The sequence below is a fragment of the Bubalus kerabau genome, chromosome 6, assembly GCF_029407905.1.
Source record: "Bubalus kerabau isolate K-KA32 ecotype Philippines breed swamp buffalo chromosome 6, PCC_UOA_SB_1v2, whole genome shotgun sequence".
Taxonomy (NCBI): domain Eukaryota; kingdom Metazoa; phylum Chordata; class Mammalia; order Artiodactyla; family Bovidae; genus Bubalus; species Bubalus kerabau.
The window spans coordinates 70,590,779-70,617,782 of NC_073629.1; the positions used below are offsets into that span (position 1 = coordinate 70,590,779).

A 27,004-nucleotide genomic window follows, 5' to 3' on the forward strand; every position below is an offset into this window, starting at 1 on the left:
GTTTTAACAAATACATTGGGTCATAAGGGTATGTATAATGGAAGGACATAATTAAAGTTTAATCTGTTCAGTAAAAAGGCACCATTAATTACTCTAGGCAATTTGTTGAGTTATTAATTGGTTCTGGAAACATGTCAAGATACTAATTTAAATGGAATTTTTTTCCCCTAATTGTCTAGACAGCCCCTCGACCATACACTGCTCCTGGAAATATGCAGCCTCCATTTCGATTACAACCTCTTCCCAGTAATTCTGCAGTACGAACTGTTCCAAAGATAACTTTGGGATCCAGATCAAAAACCTCATTGCTGGAAACTGAAACTCCATTTCCCATTGGGGTAAATGCTTTTTCTTCTCAGTTTTTAAGATGCTAGATTCAATTAATCTGATCAATGAAATTTATATTGTGTACTTATTAAACACTTGCTCTGTACTTCTGTTTAATTATATTTTACTTTAATTGGAGGACCTATAATTTCTGGGTTATTGGGAAAAATAGTAAGGAATAGACTTGTAATAATATAAGATGATCTCTCATGAACTTGAAAGGTTGTATAAAAACAAAGAGGATCTTTTTATGGCTAGATATGACTTCTAACAGAATAGACACAGTGTTGACTGCTTCCAAATTTTAAAATGCATGAAACCTGGAAAATGAAAATTTCCAAGAATAGGTTGGCATTTGCATGCTGACTTACTTTACCATCAGTGTATGAAATTGCTTCAAGTTTGACTCTGGAGAAGGTTGGATATAGAAGGAAAAGAATGTCTGTCTTAAAAAAATCCTGAATTAATCACACTCGGAAGCTTGACTATGCTTCTTTTTCAAGGTTATGTCTTAGGTAATTTTCACTTATTTTAAACAGAGCACAGGAAGGAGGCAGGGAAGTCATAAAACATGAGTTACTCTAACAGGGAAGGACAATTGGGACATTTAGTAATTAGAAAAGGTATTGTTTGTATTTCTAAGACCAAGAAGAAACATTTGCCAGCTTAAGAAAGAACCTGTGTTATGAATACAATTGTACTTATGCTCAAATGGGTGAATTTAGTTCCATTTATTATTAGGAAACATAAGACATATGAAATTAAGATGTTTTTACCTAAAACTGACAGATGACCTTGTCACTAAGAAATTAATTGAAATAAATTATCTTTTACATTAAAAGTATAAATATAACCCCCAAATGATAAATAATATTTTAATCCAACTAATATGTTTTTTAGCTGGTGAAGCACTTTTCACAAACCTTACTTTAGTTAATTTAATAGTACATTCTTGAAAAGAAGGATAAATTAAAAAGTGGTGGCATTTTGTCTAGGGAATACTACTTAGAGCTGGGCAGAAGTTATTGGGTCATAAGCCAATTCGGTTGACACTTTCTAGGATCTGATCTCCACTTTAAATGTCCAGAGATTTCCCATTTCAAGCTAGTGTCCAGGAATGGTCAGGTCCTGAGATATTGTCTCAAGCTAACTAAACTAAGACACGACAAGCCCATTTTTGTCACTATTGTAAATCAAAATAGGGAGTCAAATCATAATTAGGGGCCATTAATTCACCAGATATCAAATAAATCAAAGCTTATAGAAACAGTACATTTTCCCCTTGTAGGCAGACCTAGATGGGAAGCCAGATAACAATAAGGTTGCCTAGTGAGTACGGAACCAGAATGAGGGGATAAGGTAGAATGGAATGTTAATGGCATCAGGCTGTCTTAGCCTGATGCATCTGTCTCATCTTAGGAATGGGCTTGCCAAAGGTACCAGAAAGCTCAAAGGTCTTTGGCTAAAGCCCTCTGAATCCTCCAGGGATAACTTTGCCTTTACGACTGGAAATATTCAAAGTCCAATGGGTGGGATTTCCTCTCCCTTAGATAGTACTCAGATGGGCACTCTCCATGTTTGCCAAGGTGATTATATTCTTTTCTAAGTTCCTATTATCTATTAACTCTACTTGATCGGACCCACTTTCTGTTAGATATGTGACCATTATCAATCAGGTAATATTCAATTTCTTCTGACTAGTAAATGATTTTTCTTTTAGGTGATTTTCCAAATCTGCTCTGAGGCACTGGGTAGATTTATTAATTAAATCTTTTCAGGACCTTTTATTTTACCATTTCCAAGTTTGGGAATGTGAATGAGTAAGGGTTAGGTTAGGGTTAGGGTTAGCTAACCCTAACCCTAACCCTAACCCTAACATTTAATGGTAGCTTATGATTCATGTTGAGGTTTGACAGTAAACAACAAAATTCTGTAAAGCAGTTATCCTTCAGTTAAAAAATAAATTAATTAAAAAATGGTGGCTCATATGTGCTGACAAGGTTGAGATCAATTCCATGTTAATTTCAACCAGCTAAACTTAACATTTTTCATACAGTGGAATTTAATTGGGTACTTACTATTGACTGGGTCCTGCTCTAGGCATTAGTAACATATCAATTACCAAAGCAGACAATGTTCTCTGACTTTTTGGAGTTTATACTGCGATGTACACAGTCAAAATATACCGCCAAGAAAGACATGTAATTCTTTCAATGGCATTGATGATGAAAATTACTTAATATAAAATCAGACAAGAAATTCCTAAAGAATAATAGTTTGCATGACTTCTGAGTATGTAGTAAGCACCCACTAAATAGTAAAAGATATGTATAGGGGAATAGTTTGAAGGTGTGACATACTTAAGTAAGTTGAATTTTCCAAGTATTAGGAGCAAGGATCTTTGATTTAGGCAAAAGCAATTTGGTCAAAACAGATTGGATGAGATGCTGTTGAATAAATTAATGACATGACTGAAAATGATTATACTTGGAATGAGAGTTTCTTATACACTATTGATAAGAACAGAAATTGGTACAACTATTTGTGAAGGCAGTATGGGAATATTTATCAACATTTTAAATGAACATGCTCAAGCATTTTAGCATATTGGAATTTATTCTAGGAACATACATGCATGTGAAGAGAAATAGATTCAGGAACTTTAGAATTATAATATTTCCAATAGTGAATGTTTGGAAGACACCTAAGAATTTATTGTTTAAAAATGTTGTAGCATATTAAATAATATTTAAAAATAAGGTAAATTATTTATACTGCCATAGGGAGATGTCCAAGATTCTTTGGGCTAGAAAAAAAAGAAAGGTATGGAGTAGAAGTTTAATTTTTAAAAAATTTACTAAACTTCATTACCAAATTAGGCATGCCAATGATGGATAACTACTTAGAAATTAAAAGTAGAACCTCTCAAGACCAAAAAGTTCTGAATTCATTGATTTTATTGTTTTATTATCTTATTTTCACTTTTTTAATTTATATTTGTTATTACAATGTCAGTGCACACCAGCAGAGAAAAATTGGAAAATGTAAGAAAAAAATGAGAGCATAAATAATACCTGCAACATCAAGCAATCTAATAATTCTAAGCCCCTTGGTGAATATCTATCTAAATACCTTCTGTTCATATAAATGTTGATTTCAATCAAAATATGAAGTACCCATGCCTTTATTTAATCTGCTTTTGTTTAATAGCAATGAGAATGTTTGGGGAATGACTTCTCTTTCTTAAAAATAACTTTTTACAGTTTAAGCATCTCAAAATAAAAGATAAATTGGCTGAAAATAAATTTAAAACAATACTAAATAAATTGGTATAAGACAGATTTAAATGATTAAAGATAATCTAAAGTTTGAAAACTACCTCAGATATATAAAAATTATCAATATGCGAAAATTCAGAGGCTCAAATACATGTGAAACTAAAATTTTTGATTATACATTAGGTACTTTTTAGTCATTAAGGTACTAAATGTTGACTAAATTTATATGCTCCACCCCCACAAATAATCCAAATCCTTAAAGGCAACCCTGTGTTCAGAGTCTTCCAGTCATCCCTGATTTTATCAAAATCCACATATAAATTATTTAAATGAAATGTATGACCATGCTGCATGGAGCTTTTTATGTCAGGACTCCGAAAGAATAGATTAACAATATTCTTTTTAAAGCTTGATGAGAATCTTTTATAATAAAGCAAATTTTATTTAATTATCCTTTTACTGATGGACTTGGTAGTTCAACTAAATTTTTTTTCTCTTTTTGTCAAGAAAAAGCATTTTATTTTATATATTGCAGTGTGTACATGTCAATCCCAAGCTGATCAATTAAATTTTTTAGACATATTTGTGTGTGTACCTGTGTGTGTATATCCTATTACACACTTACATAAATGTACTTGAGCAGTTAACTGGGTAAAATTTGTTCTTACAAGTTAAATTTCTAGGTAAAAATAACTTGACTAGAGACTTTGGGTCAGAGTCAAGGTTTTAGATTCCTTGAAACCATATTATCAAGAAATGTTGTAACACCTGGATGGGTGAAATCAATGTAAAAGAAAAAGTGCAAATATCCCATCATTGAGTGGACTACCCAATCCTGTCTTGAAGTACAACACTTCAAACCTATTGATTTTAAATTGTTTCACTGTACTGGGTCCTTGTAGATTTAATGAATCACTGAGGTAAAATCCTCAAAGAGCTATAAAAATGCCATGATTATATGTTTGGTTTAAAATATATACTTAAATAAGTTTATAAATCCATGAAAATTGATTTGCTATGGATACTGCAAAATGCCATTTTTTAACAGATTGAGGTGTCTTACATTTGCCTATTAATATCAGTTGTGTTTGTATATAATGTCAATGCCTGTAATTTTGAGTTTGTAATTTTGAATTATGTTAGGTTACCACTTCTACTTCATGCATTCTTATGTCATGAAATGTGATTCAGTTCAGTTCAGTCGTTCAGTCATGTCCAACTCTTTGCGACCCCATGAACCGCAGCATGCCAGGCCTCCCTGTCTATTACCAGCTCCTGGAGTTTACCCAAACCCATATCCATTGAGTCAGCAATGCCATCCAACCATCCCATCCTCTGTCATCCCCTTCTCCTCCTGCCTTCAATCCTTCCCAATATCAGGGTCTTTTCAAATGAGTCAGCTCTTCACATCAGGTGGCCAAAATATTGGAGTTTCAGCTTCAACATCAGTCCTTCCAAAGAACACCCAGGACTGATCTCCTTTAGGATGGACTGGTTGGATCTCCTTGCAGTCCAATGGACTCTCAAGAGTCTTCTCCAACACCACAGTTCAAAAGCATCGTTCTTCTGCACTCAGCTTTGTTTATAGTCCAACTCTCACATATATACATGACTACAGGGAAAACCATAGCCTTGACTAGATGGACTTTGTGGGCCAAGAAATGTCTCGGCTTTTTAATATGCTATCTAGGTTGGTCATAACTTTCCTTCCAGGGAGTAAGTGTCCTTTAATTTCATGGCTGCAATCACTATCTGCAGTGATTTTGGGGCCCAGAAAAATAAAGTCAGCCACTGTTTCCTCATCTATTTGCCATGAAGTGATGGAACAGATGCCATGATATTAGTTTTCTGAATGTTGAGCTTTAAGCCAACTTTTTCACTCTCCTCTTTCACTTTCATCAAGAGGCTTTTTAGTTCTTCTTCACTTTCTGCCATAAGGGTAGTGTCACCTGCATATCTGAGGTGATTGATATTTCTCCTGGCAATCTTGATTCCAGCTTGTGCTTCATCCAGCCCAGCGTTTCTCATGATGTACTCTGCATAGAAGTTAAATAAGCAGGGTGACAATATACAGCCTTGACATACTCCTTTTCCTCTTTGGAACCAGTGTTGTTCCATGTCCAGTTCGAACTGTTGCTTCCTGACCTGCATACAGGTTTCTCAAGAGGCAGGTCAGGTGTCTCAGTTTCCCATCTCTTTCAGAATTTTCCACAGTTTATTGTGATCCACACAGTCAAAGGCTTTGGCATAGTCAATAAAGCAGAAATAGATGTTTTTCTGGAACTCTCTTGCTTTTTGAATGACCAGTGAATGTTGGCAATTTGATCTCTGGTTCCTCTGCCTTTTCTAAAACCAACTTGAACATCTGGAAGTTCACAGTTCAAGTACTGCTGAAGCCTGGCTTGGAGAATTTTGAGCATTAGTTTACTAGAGTGTGAGATGAGTGCAATTGTGCAGTAGTATGAGCATTTTTAGGGATTGTCTTTCTTTGGGATTGGAATGAAAACTGACCTTTTCCAGTCCTGTGGCCACTGCTGAGTTTTCCGAATTTGCTGGCATATTGAATGTAGCACTTTCACAGCATCACCTTTTGGGATTTAGAAAAGCTCAACTGGAATTCCATCACCTCCATTAGCTTTGTTCATAGTGATACTTCCTAAGGCCCACTTGACTTCACATTTCAGGATGTCTGGCTCTAGTGAGTGATCACACCATCATGATTATCTGGGTCATGAAGATCTTTTTTGTATAGTTTCTGTGTATACTTGCCGCCTCTTCTTAATATCTTCTGCTTCTGTTAGGTCCATACTGTTTCTGTCCTTTATTGAGCCCATCTTTTGTATCTCTAATTTTCTTGAAGATATCTCTACAGGGCTATTAAGTGGGGCTCCCCTGGTGGCTCAGAGAGTAAAGAGTCAGCCTGCAGTGCAGAAGATCCATGTTTGATTCCTGGGTTAGGAAGATCCCCTGGAGAAAGAAACAGCGACCCACTCCAGTATTCTTGCCTGGAAAATCCTATGGATGGAAGAGCCTAGCAGGGGTTCACTGGGTTGCAAAGAGTCGGACACGAGTGAGCGACTTCACTTTCACTTTGTTTGCCTGTTAATATCAGTTGTGTTTGCCTGCAATGTCAATCATAGTCTTGTCTGTAATTTTGAGTTATGTTGGGTTACCAAATTTGTTTCACTCATTCTTATGCCATGAAATCTAATTATAGGGCAAGAAGGCAATGATGAAGTTCAGGAACTCCACGGACAATTCACAGGGAATGAATCGATACCAATTTCCGAGCATTAACCGTTATATTATACCTATTCCTCCTCCACTTCCTCCCACCAGTGGAAAAATCACAAGAGAAAATAGACCTGAAACATGGAGAAGGAGAAGATTTCGTCCAACCACTGCTCCAAATGGCTTAGAACCTGTCTTTACTAAGGTGATTATGGAATCAACTTTTCTTTCATTAATTTAGTACCGATTACATTGCACTATTAGATTTCTAGATGTGCAGTAACAGAATCTAGGGAAATTGATAACCAAATGACTTGCATAAAAAATATAATAATTTTGTAAATATAGTAATTGTAAACTTGAATGAATCCTAAACCAGATATTTGAGTAATCCAGTTGAATAATTTAGCATAATTGACAAAAAAATTAAGTAAATCTTATACTCAAATTTAGTTTGTACTATACCCATTTCCAAATCATTTATGTCCTTCAATTTGCCATTAAATCATGTCAGAAAGTATTTAACATTTAATTTGTGAATATTCAGTAACATATTGAAAACTGCAATGTGCCATATAAAATAATAATTAAAACTCACTTTTAATAATTTTTGGCAAATTACTGTATAATATTTCTAAATATTTTCCTTTCCATGTCCTTAAAATATATTGTTTTGTTGTAATCATTATTCAAAATACTGATAAAGAATGTAGCTCTAAGGGCATTTACACTTTTACAGATACAGGCTAGTATGAAGGTCAAAAATCTCTTACTTTATAGTGTAAATACACAACCAATAAGCTGTTATATGCAGTTTTTGTGGTTACTGGCAACTGGCTGGGTCAACATTTCACTGTTGGAGAATCAGGGAGTGAAGTTCCAACCCTGCACATTGATAGTATGCTGGCTCCTCAAAACCAGCCTAGTTCAAGCGCTTTATTTACCCCCATCCACATCTCTCTCCTAGCAGCTATCCTCACCAGTAACCTTCTCTAAAAATTGTGACTATCTTCCTCTTGCTTCCCTGGTGGCTCAGATGGTAAAGCGTCTGCCTGCAGTGCGGGAGACCTGGGTTCGATCCCTGGGTTGGGAAGATCCCCTGGAGAAGGCAATGGCACCCCACTCCAGTACTCTTGCCTGGAAAATCCCATGGACTGAAGAGCCTGGTGGGCTACAGTCCATGGGGTCGCAAAGAGTCAGACACGACTGAGAGACTTCACTTTCACTTTGCTCTTGCTTGCTTAGATTTCCTTCTTTCAATCCACCTTTCACCAATTCTCTATCTTTGTTACGGTCTCTGACAAAGCATTGTATCCTTCATCCTTGAGGTTCCCTCCCATTCCTCCCCCAGCCCTGTTCCTTGAGTGTATTTTTCCCATTACATGGCACTTTGCACTGTCTGTCATTCTTCTCTCCTATTTGGATGTTTATTCTTTCCTCTAATATCCATCTGTCTCTCAATATACCCAGGACTTATATAGAGTAACTAAATCCTTTCCTCATATTCTGTATCCTGGGACTTCTGTTATCTGCTTTCCTACTACAGAGTTCTCTGCAGTCTAGTTTACTACAGCTTCCGTCTAACAAACAACCCCAGGTGACTCAGATTACAGCAGCAACTTCTTTTTATCATTATTGTCTGTTGGTGTTCAGTGGCAATTCTGAGACCCAGACTGGATGAATCATCCCTGCCTGGGGTGTGTTTGCCTCGTGGACAAACAGTCATGGAATGCTTTGTAGATTCCATTCAGGAGTGATACTTGTCACTTACACTTGAATTCCATAACCAAAGCCTGACATAGAGTGTAGGTATCATCCTCTTATAAAGAGGTGGCAGTGAATATTTGGAGCCATGATATTAGAATCTACTAATCCACAAATTTACTATGTATTCTTTGAATGCTGGCATTTGTCTCCACCAGGCCAACAAACATGCTGTCTTAAAGGCTGTGGCCTCCATTTGCAAGAACTGTAATTTCTTCATCGTCCTTACTACTACTACTACTACTAAGTTGCTTTAGTTGTGTCCGACTCTGTGCGACCCCATGGACTGCAGCCTACCAGGCTTCTCTGTCCATGGGATTCTCCAGGCAAGAACACTGGAGTGGGTTGCCATTTCCTTCTCCAATGCATGAAAGTGGAAAGTGAAAGTGAAGTCGCTCAGTCGTGTCCGACTCTTAGCCACCCCATGGACTGCAGCCTTCTAGGCTCTTCCATCCATGGGATTTTCCAGGCAACAGTACTGGAGTGGGGTGCCATTGCCTTCTCCCTCATTGTCCTTATTTGGTGGCAAATTTGATGTTCTAATGTTAAAAATATATTACTGGGATGAACTCAACCCAGTCCTACTTTTCTAAAAAATGTTTAAATATCATATAAACCATAAGAATATGTAAAATCTTTATGTTCAGGTTAAACAACAATTAAAAATCTATATATATACCATTACTTCTCAACAAGTAGCAGACTTTTGTCATATGATAAGCCCCCTATTTCCTGCCTTGTTACATCCCCGACTCTTCAGAGCAAGCAGTATACTGACAAATGTATTAATTGAGTCCCTGCTTTTCTTTGGAGTTCTATTATTTATATGCATAAAATTTCAGAAAAAAGCTCAAACTTAGCATCGTAATGAAAGGCTAATATTTCCAGGAGAAAATAAGCTGAATAGAGCTGTGGGTCACCATCTAGGTTTGGCTCCTTACAGTTTTAAGAGCTCCTGGTGTGGAAGTAAGAGAGGTCAGGTCATGAGTGTTCCTAAAAAAATCAGTTCAGTTCAGTCACTCAGTTGTGTCCAACTCTTTGCAACCCCATGGACTTCAGCATGCCAGGTTTACCTGTCCATCACCAACTCCCAGAGCTTGCTTAAACTCATGTCCATGATGCCATCCAACCATCTCATCCTTTGTCATCCCCTTCTTCTCCTGCCTTCAATCTTTCCCAGCATCAGGGTCTTTTCCAATGAGTCAGTTCTTTGCATCAGATGGCCAAAGTATTAGAGCTTCAGCATCAGTCCTTCCAATGAATATTCAGGACTAATTTCCTTTAGGATTGACTGGTTTGATCTCCCTGCAGTTCAAGGGACTCTCAAGGGTCTTCTCCAACACTGCAGTTCAAAAGCATCAATTCTTTGGCACTCAGCTTTCTTTACAGTCCAACTCTCACATCCATACATGACTACTGGAAAAGCCATAGCATTGACTATTACGGACCTTTGTCAACAAAGTAATGTCTCTGCTTTTTTAATATGCTGTCTAGGTTTGTCATAGCTTTTCTTCCAAGGAGCCAGTGTCTTTTAATTTTCTTAGAAAAATGGGACTCACCAGAATCAGGGCATCTAGTGAAGTCCTCATGTGAGGCAGATGCTGGATGTCCAGCAGGAATATACTGAGGCAAATGGGCTTCTGTAGCTGTGCACAGAGGAGAGAGCAGCACTTCTCCACCCTGTGGTCATGACCAGTGAAGCATAGATAAGCATCTGAGCGAGCTTCCCCTGGGCATTCTACTTCAGGTTAGGAACACAGCGGGTGTCAGCAGGCATCCTGGCTCTGACAGACCTTGGTGTGTCTGGCTCTTGAGTTCACAAGGCTTCAGTCTGACTTGGTCTTTTTTTTTTTTTTAACTTCTGTTCTCTCTTTTTGGAAATCTTATTTTGAGAATGTTGGTACCACTAGACTGATGCTCTAATATTCTTAGCTTTTCTCTCATATTTTCTACTTCTTTACCTCTTAGTTCTACTTGCTGGGAGATTTCTTCAATTTTATCTTCCACACATTCTATTGACATTTTTCTTTTTTAAAGTTTTATGGAAGTATAGTTGATTTAGAATGTTCTGTTAAATTTCTACTGTACAGCAGAGTGACTCAGTTATATATCCTTTTTCATATCCTTTTCCATTATGATTTTTCACAGGATATTGCATCTAGTTCCCTGTGCTATATATTGGACTTCCCAGATGGCTCAGGGGTTAAAAAAAAAACCACCTGCTAATGCAGGAGATGCAGGAGATGTGGGTTCAATGTCTGGGTCAAAAAGATCCTCTGGAGAAGGAAATAGAAGCCCATTCCAGTATTCTTGCCTGGGTAACTCCATGGACAGAGGAGCTTGGCAGCCTATAGTCCATAGGGTTGCAAAGAGTTGTACAGGACTGAGCACACGTGCACGCTAGACATCAGGGCCTTGTTGTTTATCAGTCCTATGTGTGATAGTCTGCATCTGCTAATCCCAGACTCTCAACCTTTCCTTCCCCAACCCCCTTCCCCTCCGCAACCACAAGTCCGTTCTCTAGATCTGTGGGTTATTGACATTTTTCTTTTCCTGCCATATTTTAAATCCTAGAACTCCTTTTGTTCACTGAATGCTCCTCTTAAAAAGCATCTTGTTCTGTATGATTTTGATCGTTTGGTACTTGTGGAGATTTGCTTTGTGGGCTAAGATAGGCTCAATTTTTGTAAAGAATGTGCTTTTCTAATTGTTGGGAGCAGAATTCTTCCAATAGGTAAGAAATGTCCAATTGTTTTACTCATAATTTTACATCCTTATTATTCTTTTTATCCACGTGGTCTCTTAGTTCTTGAGTTCTAGTGAGAATTAATTCTCTGTAGTTGTGGATTTGTTCGTTTCTTCCTGTAGTTAATTGAGTTCTGTCTTGTAAATATTGAGAATACTTGGTTATATGGCCTCAGATTTAGGATACTTTAACTTACTGGTGAAAATATTCTTTATTATTAAAAAAAGATCCTCTTTGTTATTACTTTTGGCCTCAAAATCTATTTGTCTAATAGTACTTCTCCTTATTTTCTTTACATTATATATTGTTGTTCAGTTTCTAAGTTGTGTCTGACTCTTTGAGACCCCATGAACTGCAACACACAAGGCTTCCCTGTTCTTCACTATCTCCTGGAGTCTGCTCAAACTCATGTCCATTGTGTCAATGATGCCATCCAACCATCTCATCCTCTGTTGCCCGCTTCTCCTCCTGCACTCAATCTTTCCCAGCATCAGGATCTTTTCCAATGAGTCGGCTTCTTGTATCAGGTGGCCAAAGTATTGGAGCTTCAGCTTTAGCATCAGTCTTACCAATGAATATTCAGGACTTATTTCCTTTAGGATTGACTGGTTGGATCTCCTTGTAGTCCAAAGGACTCTCAAGAGTCTTCTCAAGCACCACAGTTCGAAAGCATCAGTTCTTTGGCACTCAGCCTTCTTTATGGTCCAACTCTCAGATCTGTACATGACTACTGGAAAAACCATAGCTTTGACTAGGCATATCTTTGTCGGCTAAGTCATATCTCTGCTCTTTAATATGCTGTCTGGATTTGTCATAGCTTTGCTTCCAAGGAGCAAGCATCTTTTAATTTCATGGCTGCAGTCACTGTCTGCAGTGATTTTGGAGTCCAAGAAAATAAAATCTGTCACTGTTTCAACTTTTTACCTATCTATGAAAACCACAATCACAGAAAGATTATTTATATATATATGAATATATATATATTTATATTCCTTTTACTTTCACTCTTCAATGTCTTTAAAGCTTTAGACTTTAAATATGTTTATGTAGCATATGTGTGCTTTCTGTTTATTTCAACTGAGAATCTGTCCATTTAATTAGTGAGTTTAATTACTGATTTATTTTGCAGTATGTTTAGAATTATTTCTACCATCTTAGTTTATATTTTCTACTTACCATGATTTTCCTTTGATAGTAGTATCTTATGTTATTACTGCCTCCTCCCTGAAGCTTCTCTCTCTTGCCTTGTGGCACTCTACTTTCATGGTTCTTTGCTCTCTCCTTTTACCTGTTGTCGTGCTCCTCTACATCTCTTTCATCTTCACCCCTAAACCTGGACATCACCATAGGCTTAGACCTTGACACTTGTCTTTCTATTCAAAATTCAAGATGTGATCATCTTCTCACATGGCTTCAGTAGTTTTCTAGATGTCTCTTGGATTTGTCACTAGCTCCTAGGTCCTGGGTTTAAGAATGAAATTGGCACAGTGGGGTAAATCATGTATTTTCATTTAAATATTTGGATTTATTTTATATTTGATCTAGAAAAGACTCATTTAAGGAAAGGTGGCTCTCATGATTAATTTACACATTAAATTCATACTTTCATGACTACCATCCCAAAGAAAATGCTCTTAAAAGAAAGAGGTAAAAGAAAGAGCCAAAGAAATATGGCTTGCTGGTGGCCCATCACCTGTTCCTCTGTGCATATGTAGAACAGGATCCCTGGCTTCTTTGGTCTCTGTCTCTAGGCCATGATCCAGGAAGCCAAATGACATGGTGTAAATTTCACAGCCCAGCACATTGCTTCTGTACCCTGTTGCTTTATAATGTAAATATATAATACCTAGAGAGCTTATAATGCTTTTATGGAATCTCTGTGACTAGTTAGATTTTACTCTGAGTTTTACCTCACCAATCTGCAGATTTTTGTGTTTCCACTCAGGACTGCCTATCACTTATTCTACACAGCTGCCTACTGAAAACGTGGATGTCCTATATAGTGTTTATAGATGTCAATAGTGTTTACAGATGTGAAAATAAAGGCTTTCAAATAAGAAATTTCATGCATGCTAAGTTGCTTCAGTTGTGTCCTACTCTTTGCAACCCCATGGACTGTAGTCTGCCAACCTCCTCTATCCATGGGATTCTCAAGGCAATAATAGTGGAATGGGTTGCCATTTCCTACTCCAGGGGATCTTCCCACCCCAAAGATCGAACCCATATCTTCTACATTGCAGGCTGGTTCTTTACCACTCGAGCCACCAGTGAAGTCCAAATAAGAACCTACTTAAACAGTATGTTTATCAATTAAAAAAATGAAACATAGTTTGTCTTAATTTCTTATATGTTTTATGAAAAAGAGGGCAAAGAGTTTCTCCAGGCTTGAACTAGTCTGGGGCTTTCTCCTATTTGCCTGAGGTCCCCTGTCCACCTTCCAGACTTCAGATAAGCCCTATGCAATTACAGATGCCTGAAAGGTGGGTAGGAAGTTAGCAAACAAAATCAGGAAGCAGAGAGTTAAAGGCAGGAATGGGAGAGGAGTGTAAGCAGAGTCCATCTCAGTAGTAGTAGATTCTATATAATGGTGTTAAAATTAAACTTTGTAGAATAGCTCCCAACTTTTTTCTTGCCTGCTTAAAACCTTTCACTAGCTTCCGCTTTCCTAATGAAAGTGAGGTAGTCTGCCTGCTTTAAAATGTCACATTATTATTCACCTATGTTGTGACCTATAGATCAGGATACTTGCCTTTAAGTTTGTCACTTATAGTTCTCAAGAGGAAGGGACATCCCTGTTTGTTTTAATCAGGCTTCCATCTAGAATATTGTTTGACCACATATTGGTACTATGGCTCAGCAAAGTTGATAGATAAAATTAACCATCACACCAGGCCTTGTAGGGTCACCCAGGGAAGCACCAGGACTGTCAGGAGTGAGGGTGGGAGGAAAAGGTGGGAAAGAGCATCTGTTGTGGTTTCTGAGGAAGGATCAGGCAACGGGGGGTAAGCAGGCTTAGGACAGGATGGTATGAATGATTTTGGCAGGCGTCGGTGTTGGGCTGTCCTCAGTTGTCTGGTGCCTGGTAAGGGTAGCGGAATATGGGCCCAGTTTGTTAGAGACTGGGGGAAGGTGGATATAGGCTCTCAGTTGGTTAGTTTATATGTGATAAATATTCTCCTAGACAAGTCATTTATTATGTCTATTGGTTTAGTCACAAAGTTGTCTCCAACTCTTGTGACCCCATGACGGTAGCCTGCCATGCTCCTCTTTCCATGGGATTTCCTAGGCAAGAATACTGGAGTGGGTTGCCATTTCCTTCTCTGGGGGATCTTCCTGACTCAGGTATTGAACCAGAGTCACTTGCATCTCCTGCATTGGGCAGGCGGATTCTTTACCAACTGAGCCACCAGGGAAGCCCATGTCTAGGAACTGGTTAGTCTTGGGTGAGCTATATCCCAGGGTCAGCAAGGATCCAGATGTCAAAACATCAGAATAAAGGGGCATGCTTAGTGTACTAGCATTTAAGGGCTTCTGATTTTGGCCCTTTTCCAGCTTTCTCTCTGCTCATAGCCAAGCCAAGCTCAACTATTTTCTATACCCTCAACTGGTTGGTCTACTACTTCCCCATCTCAGGTATATACTTTTTAAAAATTAGTTTATGCCAGATATTCTATGAATTGACTGAGAATGCATAACAGATAAGAAGAATGTGTTTCTCTACCTATCTTTCCCTGATCTTCTCAAAGACTTTATGCTCTATACTGTATTTCTGTACACAGCAATAGGATTCCATCTCTTCTTCCCTTCAAAAGGACTTTGTTACTTTTCCTATGTTCTTTAATATTTTCTGCTTAACATAAATATTCATGTACCCTTATTCTTAATTCTACTCCCAGGTTATAAAGCTTGTTGAGAGCAGGTGTTTGATTTTATTTACATTTAGTCACATGTTTATTAGCAGTGTGTTCATAAATGGGTATTGCTTTATTATCCATGCAAAGATTAAGTTTTAGTTATACCTTTTAGCTTAGGTAAATATTGTAGATGACAATTATGCCTTTCAGGTATAGATCCCTTTTCTCCAGTAACAAATAAAGCCTAACAAATATTAGCTTTGTGGGGAAAGCACGCATTTCTTTTGTTTGACTTTATTTAAGTAATATTTTTAAAATTTAAAATAGTTTAAAAATTTCTTCTAGCCAGTGCATTACCTTGGTATTTTTACTCTTAGTTTTTCTCATCAGTAGACTAAGATTTGAGAATGAAAAAGGAAAAACATCAGCATGATTTTAATATATTGTAATTCAACATATTTCATGGTAGGCTTGATTTATTTTAGGCAACATTTTCTTTTAAACAATGCTTTTGCTTAAAATTAGCACTGTAGTTTGGTAACTACATAACTAAAAAGAACTTAAAAACAGTATAAAAAAGTCAATTCAACAATTAAAATATCTTTGCAGCTGGCATTGTGTAACAACACCCTAGAAGAAAGGAAGAACCAGAAATGCTTCTAGGAGTCAGGGCAGACTACTACTAAGAGGGTCCAATTTGGGGGCCTTCTCACCAAAATCAAAATCCAATTGGATAATTTCTGGTCTTAACAGACTTAATGAATTCATTCTGTTGAGGGAGATGAGGAAGTAAAGGATCCAGTGTCAGTTCAGCGTCCTCAAAATCTGGAGCTGAGATTCTTCCAGAAGTCCAGAAGGACCAAGGCCTTCGGGGTTAGGTCAGGAATTTGCATGAGATATAGGTCATACAGTAATAAGAAAAACAGGCAGGGATAAAGTGCAAGGAAGATGCATAGTAAAAGCAAAGGAGGGAGAAGGAGAGAACAAGTTAAAGCCAGTGAGAAAGAGAAGGGAAAGAGCAGAACTAAATGAGGAGATTGAAGACAGGTTTCCATCACAACCAGCAACTTTCTGAAACATTAGGATATGAACACTGCAGCACTCTTCCTCTAGCTCAAGTCAGAATTTCCTCTCCTAAAGACTTGAATAGGGCTTCCCTGGTGGCTCAGTGGCAAAGAATTTGCCTGTCAGTGCAGGAGACATGGGTTCAATCCCTGGGTCGGGAAGATCCCTGGAGAAAGAAATGGCAATCCACTGCAGTATTCTTGCCTGGGACATCCCATGGACAGAGGAGCCAAGCGGGCTGCAGTCCGTGGGGTCGCAGAGTTAGGCTTGACTTAGTGACTGCACAACAAGACCTGAATCAAGAGTCAACATGAAGACTGTCTGCCACTGTTTATGGCCAGGCTTTTTATCAATATCCAGACTTAATCAACAAAGGTGGTGTCTTGTTTAACAGGACACCATGAATCACTTTTAATGCTTTAATACCTATTGAATTCCTGTAAATGTAGAAAGCTTCTGATTTTGGGTGGGGTCAGCCTGCTTTTGTCTCAGCAAAGGTCAGAATGTGGAATCTCTAATTGCTCTATGGCTGTGTCCAGTCAGATCAATGTTTATTGGGCTTTTACTAGGTGTCAGTGGGCTTCCCTAGTAGTTCAGCTGGTAAAGAATCTGCCTGCAATGCAGGAGACCCCGGTTTGGCTCCCGGGTAGGGAAGATCCCCTGGAGAAGGGATAGGCTACCCACTCCAGCATTCCTGAGCTTCCCTGGTGGCTCAGATGGTAAAGAATCCACCTGCAATGTGGGAGACCTGGGTTTGATCCCTAGGTTGGGCAGATGCCCTGGGGGAGGGCATGGCGACCCCTCCAGTATATTTGCCTGGAGAATCCCCATGGATAGAGGAACCTGGTGGGCTGCAGTCCATGGGGTCGCAAAGAGTCGGACATGACTGAGCAACTAAGCACAGCACAGCACGGCTGTCAGCACTGACAAGACATAGGGGGTGGGGCATAAAGATCGGTAAGATACTGTCCTTATCTACTGAGAGAGAGGAATACAAGGAAACAGGTCAATGCCATGCGACTCATACAGTTACATAGGCCTTGAGATTAAAAGCATGTTGGTCATGTGTGGACCCCTATACAATTAGTTCAGTTGCTGTACCTTTAGATGTAACACAAGAAATTGCAATAGTTGAAAGATAGTAGGAGTTAGAGACGAATACTGTCTGAGGAATACTGAACCTTATCCCATGGATATTGGGGATCATTGGAAGACTTTAAGCAGGAGTCACATGATCTATTTAGTGACAGTAGATCACTCTGATGGAGAAGGCAATGGCACACCACTCCAGTACTCTTGCCTGGAAAATCCCATGGGCAGAGGAGCCTGGTAGGCTGCAGTCCATGGAGTCGCGAAGAGTCGGACACAACTGAGCGACTTCACTTTCATTTTTCACTTTCTTGCATTGGGGAAGGAAATGGCAACCCACTCCAGTGTTCTTGCCTGGAGAATCCCAGGGACGGGGGATCCTGGTGGGCTGCCGTCTATGTGGTCGCACAGAGTCAGACATGACTGAAGCAACTTAGCAGCAGTAACAGCAGCAGCAGATCACTCTGATATCCAGGAGGAGGGAGAATTTGAAGGACAATAGGATAAAAGTGTGGGGGTCAATTAGTAAGGTAATCATACATCCAGATTTCCTGGAACAGCTCAAATTTATGCTCTTTTTTTTCTAGCATTCTAACTGCAAGTTAATTACAGTGGTCCAGGTATGATTTGATGTTCAGAGTTCATCAGGGCTTGTCTTAGAGAGGAGGGGCTGCCCAACACATCGACAAGAACAGGAACTTTGACACTTATTCAGTCTTTAAAATCCACCTATTATGTAGACCTGGGCAGGGATAAAGAGATGCCAGTGAAAATTTAATATATCCACTGAATGCTAAGTATTACAAATATATAGTAGCTGACTGGTTCACTACTCAGTAGGCTTGCTTTTTGTCAGTTCAGATTATACTTGCTTGAGAAATCGGAAAAGAAATGAGAAGGAAAGTCATAAGCAACTGGTCAAGGAAGTAAGAGAGATAATCCTTAGATGTACAGAAGCTTGAGACTTGCTCCTGTTCTTGAAATGCAACTGAATTTTCTATGGATTTTCTATGAATTTTCCATGAATTTTCATGGAAGCTTCTGATACTTGCTTGAGGACCACAGAAAGGGCCATGAAACCTTGTTAAAGTTTCATCAGTCTGAGTTCATTATAACCTGGGAAGATTGTAAGTTTAGAGGCAGTTTAGTCAACTGCAAGAAACAATCATTCATTTCTTAGTGGATGTATTTAATCATAAGCTGTCACTTAGGCCTCCTATTAGAACACAGAAGGCATTACTTGGTGGCAATGATTGGGGAATATTTTAAAAAGGAATGAAGCAACCAGACCCAAGAGAAAAGAGATGTTGCTATCAGAAATATACTTTAGCAGAAAAAATATAAATATGAGTAAATGAAAAGGGTGAAGGGCTGTCCTTGATTTTATTTTTAAACATTCTTCCATCCAGGTTTTCCTTTTGCACTGACGAGGCGGGCCCTTCCTCCACTCTAATCCCACTATTACCTTGTATTTATGTAGTGCTTATCTCCCAGAAGCTCTCAGGACTACTTCTGAATCCATGCCACTTCAGAAAGTATTGCTTAACGAAGTGGGATGTTCTTATTTAATCCTCCACATCATTAAATGCTCTGGTGGGAGCTTGGAGCTGGATTTGCCTTAGGCTGGTGATTGTGGGTTGGGCTGCACACGTGCGTGTCACAGCTCCATAGTTGCTCAGGCAAGAGGAAACATGGGATGACTTTGCAACTAGGAGCTGGGCCTGCCATCATACCTATGCTTCCAACTGTGATGCAGAGTGAAGTTTCTAGTCTGCAGAGAATTATCCAGTTTGCTGATTTGCTGTCATGGCTCCTGAAGTCCCTGAAATAGTTCCCTGGATTATCTCTCTATTTGGGAGCTCTGTCCACAGGCAAGACAGTGCACTCAAATTTTAAATCTCAGACTGTCATTTGCAGAATTTCATCAAATTTACCTCCTCTGGTTTTTGTTTCAAAGAAATAAAAGTGAATGAAAAAAAAAGAAAGTATACTCCAAGGTAGAAGGAAATGGATTTAGAGATAGAAGTATTATAGTAGTTCCTTTAGAATTTTTTTTTTTTTGAGCTTTGTCATTCTCGATAAAATGCACGTTTCCAAGGCATCTGTAAGTCAATGAAATCAAACTCAGATCATTGCCTTGGATTCACTGAAAGCTGGTCTCTTCACATTTTTCATTTAGCTAAAAATTGACTTTTAGAAAAGTGAAGTAGATTAAAAGTAATGCCTTGTATCTGTATAGTTCTAGCAGCCTACAGTATTCTTACTGGGACCTCTTGAAGTCTTTCAAGGAGCCATTCTATTTCACTGCCTCTTCTTCCTCTTCCTTTTCTTACTTCCCTCTCCCTGTCTTCCTCTTAGAGGTTAGGCAAATAGTGTGCTTGTTCACTACTATGAAAAAATACTTCAGAATATAAACCAGGTGGCAAGGCTTTGGATATTTAATCTCACATTTGAGTTTATTGTTTATTTTATACATAATTTAAATTGGTCAGTGCCATAGAATATCAGATAGGCTTATGAGGTGATATTTTTAGGTTGGGTATATTGTTTGCTATTTAAGGCTAATATTGATAGTGTTGGTTTTTCATTGAACTGAATGTTTCCTATTAAACTGGATAATCCCAAATATCTGACATATATTATTCCTGATCCTCAGGGTGACTGCAGGAATAATCAAATGTATGCCTCTCCCTCTCACATAGAATAAACTCAGGGAAGGATATCTTGTCAGTGCACAAACATAAAAATATAACACTCAATTATAAAAACAATTGCTAAATCATAGTTAACGTCAATTTGGATTAGAAGAAAATTATGTCACCAATATTATTTAATTAATTTGATTTAAATTTTTATTTGGGAACCAGCTAAAAGAACCAAGAGTAGTTTTCCTCTTTACATCATTGATGGTTTTGTTGCATAAAAAAAGACACATACGTGAGCTAAAAGGTGACAAACTTTGTCCAGATCCCCAGAATTTACATTAAAAATACAAAGCCAAAGTGTATGTATAATTGTTAAGAGTATTTATTTTGTAATGGGGTTGACTTTTTGTGCACTGTATATGTTGACATGTTATAAAGGTTTTTTTTGCTAGGTACCTAAAAATAGCCTTTTGTATTCTTTGTATTACAATGTCATCACATTCTGATTAGAAGGAGATTAGTTAATAAGTCCCCCTTTTTGTTTATTCTAGGATTCAAGGAGGATTCATAAAACACCACCACATAGTAATGCCGCCATTACAATGATCTATTTGGGGAAAAATGTGCACCTAGCTTATGATCACTCAGATTTCCGGGATGAAATAAAAGTTTTTCAACAGCACTGTGGTGGAGAAAACCTGTGTGTCTACACAGGCAAGCTACTTGAAAAAGGTACACATAAAATGTGAATTTTTTTAATTGCTTGCAGTTGATGCTATAGATAAGCTATTGTTTATATAATATCAAAATGACTTCAATCACTCTATGAAATTATGCATATCCAGGGACTTATAAACCAGCTGCCTAAAAGTAAATCCAGATTTACTGCTCCATGATTGAAACTGAAGCAGCAATTACTCTTGCAGATTGTGGAAGAAAGAATTTGGAGTGATTTAACCCAGTAACAGATTAATCTTGAGATATAGATATATGATCATTAAAATGTTGCACGAATAACTGTCCCCCAAATTACAAGTTAACTATTTGGCTTGCCATAGTGAATTATATCATACATTATCCTAAGAGAAAAATATTAGATTGACAATTTGTTCTTTAGAAGTATGCTGAGATAAATCACAAATCCAGTAACATTCAGGGTGGACCACACCTAAATAATGCAGTACAAAATTTGGCTAAATGCTTTTATTACATTTTCATTTCCCTTTGATTATAAATCCATGTTTGTTAGCATAAGATAATTTTTATATCCAATATCAGTTCAGTTCAGTTCAGTTCAGTCGCTCGGTTGTGTCCAACTCTTTGCCACCCCATGAATTGCAGCACACCAGGCCTCCCCATCCATCACCAACTCCCGGAGATCACTCAAACTCATGTCCATCGAGTCGGCGATGCCATCCAGCCATCTCATCCTCTGTCGTCCCCTTCTCCTTCTCCCCCCAATCCCTCCCAGCATCAGAGTCTTTTCCAATGAATCAACTCTTTGCATGAGGTGGCCAAAGTATTGGAGTTTCAGCTTTAGCATCAGTCCTTCCAAAGAAATCCCAGGGCTGATCTCCTTCAGAATGGACTGGTTGGATCTCCTTACAGTCCAGGGGACTCTCGACTCTCGAGTCTTCTCCAACACCACAGTTCAAAAGCATCAATTCTTTGGCGCTCAGCTTTCTTCACAGTCCAACTCTCACATCCATACATGACCACTGGAAAAACCATAGCCTTGACTAGACAGACCTTTGTTGGCAAAGTAATGTCTCTGCTTTTGAATATGCTCTCTAGGTTGGTCATAACTTTCCTTCAAAGGAGTAAGCGTCTTTTAATTTCATGGCTGCATAGGATTTCACATATTATACCAAAGTGGTTTTTGGTCAATATTTAGTTCTGTGGAATTGCAATTAAAAGGAAGTGTTTTTATAGGATTGTATTTGTTATTTCCTTTCTTAAGAAGCTCTTTAGAAAGTAATAGAGTTTTTACTGATTAAAAGAAATATTTATATTTGGGTAATCTAGATATAGACTTAGAGATTGAAAGGAGGAATTGGGAGCAAGCATGGTGTTGTTACTTTTGACTTTCTGATTTCCCTCATCAATCAAAAACAGTGACTATTAATTTAAAAAAGTTTTAGAACTTAAAAAAAACTATACATATTTAGGGATGAAATATTGAAAACTTTCCAACATAAGAAAGGATAAACATTTGAATGTTGGTTTTAACTTAGAGTAAAATATTATATATTATAATTAATTATATACATATCAAATTATATAATGAACTATATATATTGTTTTATAATGAAAAACATTTTTCTTTATAAAAGTGTAAAAAATTTCTTAAAAAAAATAATGCTAGAAGTTATTTTTCCCATTTTATGTACTTGCCTGAAATAGAATTTACTTTATTTTATTTTGTCATAGCATTTGAGAATTCGTTCCTTTTATTGTGTAGATGAGAAGAAGGAGAGGCATCAGAGGTACAGACCTCCCCGAGGTCACACTCCCAGCTCTGACCAGGGTTGAGAGCTGATTCCAGCCCTCCCTGCCACTAGGTGCAGGGCCCTTGTTTAGTATTAAATACTATCTGGCCCCAGTTAGCTATTCTCAGTAGCAAAGGGTTTCAAATATTTTTATAATATGAGGGCTATGATAAATGATTGCACTTATTTTTTGAAAGTGTCATTTTCAACTATTAATTTAGAATTTCTAAAATTAGCTATAGCCTCAAATTGGAATTAACATAATGAAACTTTTCTGGGTCTTGGATCACACTTTATTCAACAGAATTCATATAGAATGGCTTTTTGACTGTTGGAAAATGTACATACAATTGAAAAAAGAACAAGACGGCTGAAGGATTTTCTGGGAGATGATATACACTGTGTGATAAGATTGCAAAAGGTTACTGGAGAGTGTTACTCAGCTAAGTGTTATTTTGCGTGCATATTGATCCTAGGACTGACTTTATGTTATGTCATTGGACAATCTTAAATAATAGGATGGAATGGGGACTTAAATAATTGAATCCTGTCCACACAATAATTTTATCTCAGCTTGCCCTTGATTGCTAGGAAAGTTCAAACCTGAAAAAGTTGGGTGGCTTCAAGTTGACTTGTAGTTCAGCAATCTTAGCAATTTAGCTGGACTGAAAAGAATCTGCCCATCTGCCCTTTTACAAATCAAAGCTGTGTGTGATTCAGTGAAATGTGAATAGGTTTTTAGAAGATTTCTGCTTTAAGAAAAAGGGCTTTTAGCATTATGCTTGGAGCAGTAAACTCATTAAAAATGTGGCATTTGTTAATTTGTCTTGCTTTTGGATGAGCATAACAATACAATTAATTATTTAGGAACATAGCAAGTGCATCTTTTATTATCATAGTGATTCATGATGTCTTGCAGTTTGATTTTAGACATCAGGCCATAGATTGATTGTGTATTATGTACACCTGTGAAGTCACAGAATATTTTTGCTACTTGTAAAGAGTACAGTTCTTCACAGCAATTTTATTTACCATTCATCCTTTCAAATAAGGCAGAAGTTGGCCTCCTGGGTTCATGTAGATATCAAGAACAAAGTACCTTTTTTCTGGCTCTCTTATAATCCCCTTTCTGCCCCATTTTCTTGTATTTCCATAACCCGATCCTGTTGTAACTATTTGTGCATAGCTCACTACTTTTTCACCAGCACAGGAGCTGCTTCTCTGGTCCCCCTGCCTCCTCCTCCCACCCCCACCACACACTGTTATCTGATCTTTTCCTGTGCTCTTTTCTTTGTAACAGGACAAAGAATTTTAAAATCAAAATTGTATTTTAAATTCAAATCTTACCCATCTTTTAAGATTCAGATTAAGGTTGTGAAGTTTTCTCAGCTGACTTCTATTCTGTTTTATCCCTCTCTCTTGATTGGTCATGGTTGTTAGTCTGTACCTAAAACTGAAGTATCTTATTGTACCTTGACTTATGTTAACTGTTTTTTTTTCCTTTTACTTGTTATTATATATTGATTATTTTTTTAATTTAAAAATAGGTGTAGCTTGCATTCCATAAAGTTCATCCACTGTTAAGTGGACAATTCACTGATATTTAGGAATTTTATAGGGCTGTGCAGTCATTATCTCTGTTTTCCTTTGTGCCCACACTTTGACAATGAATCCTCACTCTCATAGGCAGCCTCAGGGCAGCACTGATCTGCTTTCAGTTTCTACAGGTCTGCCTTCTCTGGACATCTTGTAAATGAAATCATACAACAGGTAGGATTTTGTATCTTGCTTCTTTCAGTTAGCATATGGGGTTTTTAAACTTATTGTATATAATTTTTTTAAATTTAATTAATTTATTTTTTGTTGTTGTTTAGTTAATAAGTTGTGTCTGACTCTTTGCAACCCCATAGACTGTAGCCCACCAGGCTCCTCTGTCCATGGGATTTCCTAGCAAGAATACTGGAGTGGGTTGCCATTTCCTTCTCCAGGGGATCTTCCTGACCCAGCGATCAAACCTGTGTCTCTTTGATTGGCTGGTGGATTCTTTACCATTGAGACACCTGGGAAGCTGGAGGATAATTGCTTTACAATACTGTGTTGATTTCTGCCAAACATCAACATGAATCAGCCATAGGTATAGTATTTTTGAGAGTCATCCATTGTAGCATTTATCAATAGTTGCTCTCTTCTCATAGCACTGAATATATTCTATTTTGTGGATCTACCACATTTTATTCATTTACCCAATTGGTGGACATTTGTATTGTTTCCCTGGTGGGCTTCCCTGGTGGCTCAGACAGTAAAGAGTCTGCCTGCAATGCAGGAGACCTGGGTTCGATCCCTGGGTCAGGAAGATCCCCTGGAGAAGGAAATGGCAATACATTCCAGTATTCCTGCCTGGAAAAGACCATGGGTTAGCTACAGTCCATGGGGTCAGAAAGAGATATGACTGAGTGAGTTCACTTCACTTGCACTTTTCCCAGTTTGGGACTATTATAAATCATGCTGCAATGATTTACAAAGACAAGATTTCTGTGTAAACATCAGTTACCATTTCTCTTGAGCTACGTCCTAGGAGTGGGTTTGATGGCTTTCACTTCCTGAGAATGGGTCACACCCTTTCCAGTTTCTTTTTGAGTTTTTTTGCTGCTGTTGTTGAAAACTTGACATTTTAGATCATGTATTACAGCAGCTGTGGATTCTGAATTCCACTTTCCCTCTGGAAAGTTATTCTTGGTTTTGTTGTTGTTTAGTAGCTTATCTAGAACAAATCTGAAGTTCATGCCCTCTTTCATTGGTATATAGCCATTAATGTCTCTGCTCTGATTATTTTTAATTTTGTTTATATTTTTTAGGCTAATCTCTTAGGCTTGTCTCTGTATTTTCATAGTTTAGTGATCATCCAATGATTTGTCAGAGTAAACACTTTGAGGCAGTATACCCTCTGTCTTCTGCCAATGAATTGCTCTGTACATTTATTATCTTGGGGCTGACATAGAAAATGCTCCTAAATTTGGTGGCTTAAAACAATAGAAATTTATCATCTTGTGGTTCTGGAGGCCAGAAGTCTAAAATTAAGATCTTAGCAGGGTCATGCTCCCTCTAAAAGCTTAAGGGGAGAATCTTTCCTTGCCTTTTCCAACATCTGGTGATCCTTAGCAAAATCCTTGATGTCTTATGGCCATCACTTCAACCTGTGCTTCTATCCTCACGTGTCATTCTTCTCTGCTTATCTGTGTGTGTGTGTGTGTCCTCTCCTCTTCTTATAAGGACATCAGTCATTGGATTTAGGACAAAACAAATTCTGGATAATCTCATCTTGAGCTTTCCCTGATTATATCTACAAAGACCCTATCTCAGAATAAGGTCACATTCTAAAGTTCTGAGTACTTATGAATTTTTGGAGGGCAATATTCAACCCACTATAGTGGGTTCAGGAGTACATTCAAAGTTCAGACAGTTTTCAGGTCTGTTTCAACTTTTATTTTCCACCAGGCTCTCATATTTCCTTTGTACACAGGTGCAAGCTCCCAGTAGGACAGGGATGTGTAAATAGGTTGGGCCTACTATAATCCATGCTGCTTCCAGTTAGCTGGGGATGTGTGGAAAGCCTATTGAATGTGTCTGTGACTGCCTTATTGCCTGTATCTCCCTGTTAAATTTCTGGCTAGTCTGCTGACCTGTTGCTTCCTCTAATTAGAACTACAATCTCATGGTTAGAAGAACCTCTGACCTTCCCTGTTAATTTGCCTCTGAGATTGTAGATTATTACTCATAATGCCACTGATCAAAGTTTTTTAGTTTTTTTTTTTTATCCAAATCAAGTCATCTTCCACTGACAGTGAAACTGCAGTTTACTTATGGCATGTTCTTCCCTGCTAGAGGGCTTCCAGGTAGTTCTAATGGTAAAGAATCTACCTGCCAATGGAGGAGACACAAGAGATGTGGGTTTGATCCCTAGGTTGGGAAAATCCCCTGGAGGAGGAAATGGCATCCCACTCTGGTATTCTTGCCTGGAGAATTGGGTTTTGGAATGTCTAGGGTGAGACTTCTTCAAAGAGCACATGGAATGATTAAAACCTGTTAATTACAAGCAGTGGTTCTTAATTTATTGGTGAGACTTTTGGGTGGGTAGGGGATCAAGAAGGGATCTCAAATCTAGGCAGAACTGAGAATGGACTAAGGATAGAATGATTCTGCCTCATCCATATATGTATCAGGATGTTTTGAGTCACCGCTAAAAAATAAATTTATTTAAAAACACTACTGAATTAAAAGCTAGTCATATAGAAGCATTACTGAGCTCATAGTCACCTTTCATTATGTGCTTTATTGGTGGATAGCATAGCAACATAGAGGTGTGGAGTCCAGAGAGATGTTTGGATTCAAACACTGACTCTCCCACTTACTGTATGATCTTGGCTAAATTACTGAATCCATCTAAACTTAAATTTCTGCATTATAGAAACTGATGATGGTAGTATCTACACTTCATATGGTTGTCTAGAAATAATAC

At 37.9% G+C, this 27,004-nt stretch overlaps 1 protein-coding gene across 1 annotated transcript in view; it reads left to right on the forward strand.

The window, feature by feature from the left end:
- The window catches only part of ERICH3 (glutamate rich 3), a 96,085-nt gene that overhangs the window by 20,289 nt on the left and 48,792 nt on the right, over positions 1-27,004 (forward strand). The window contains exons 6-8 of the mRNA XM_055587107.1: positions 180-338; positions 6,823-7,041; positions 20,551-20,731. Of these exons, the coding sequence (XP_055443082.1) occupies positions 180-338; positions 6,823-7,041; positions 20,551-20,731 (559 nt within the window). The remainder of the gene's footprint in view (positions 1-179; positions 339-6,822; positions 7,042-20,550; positions 20,732-27,004) is intronic.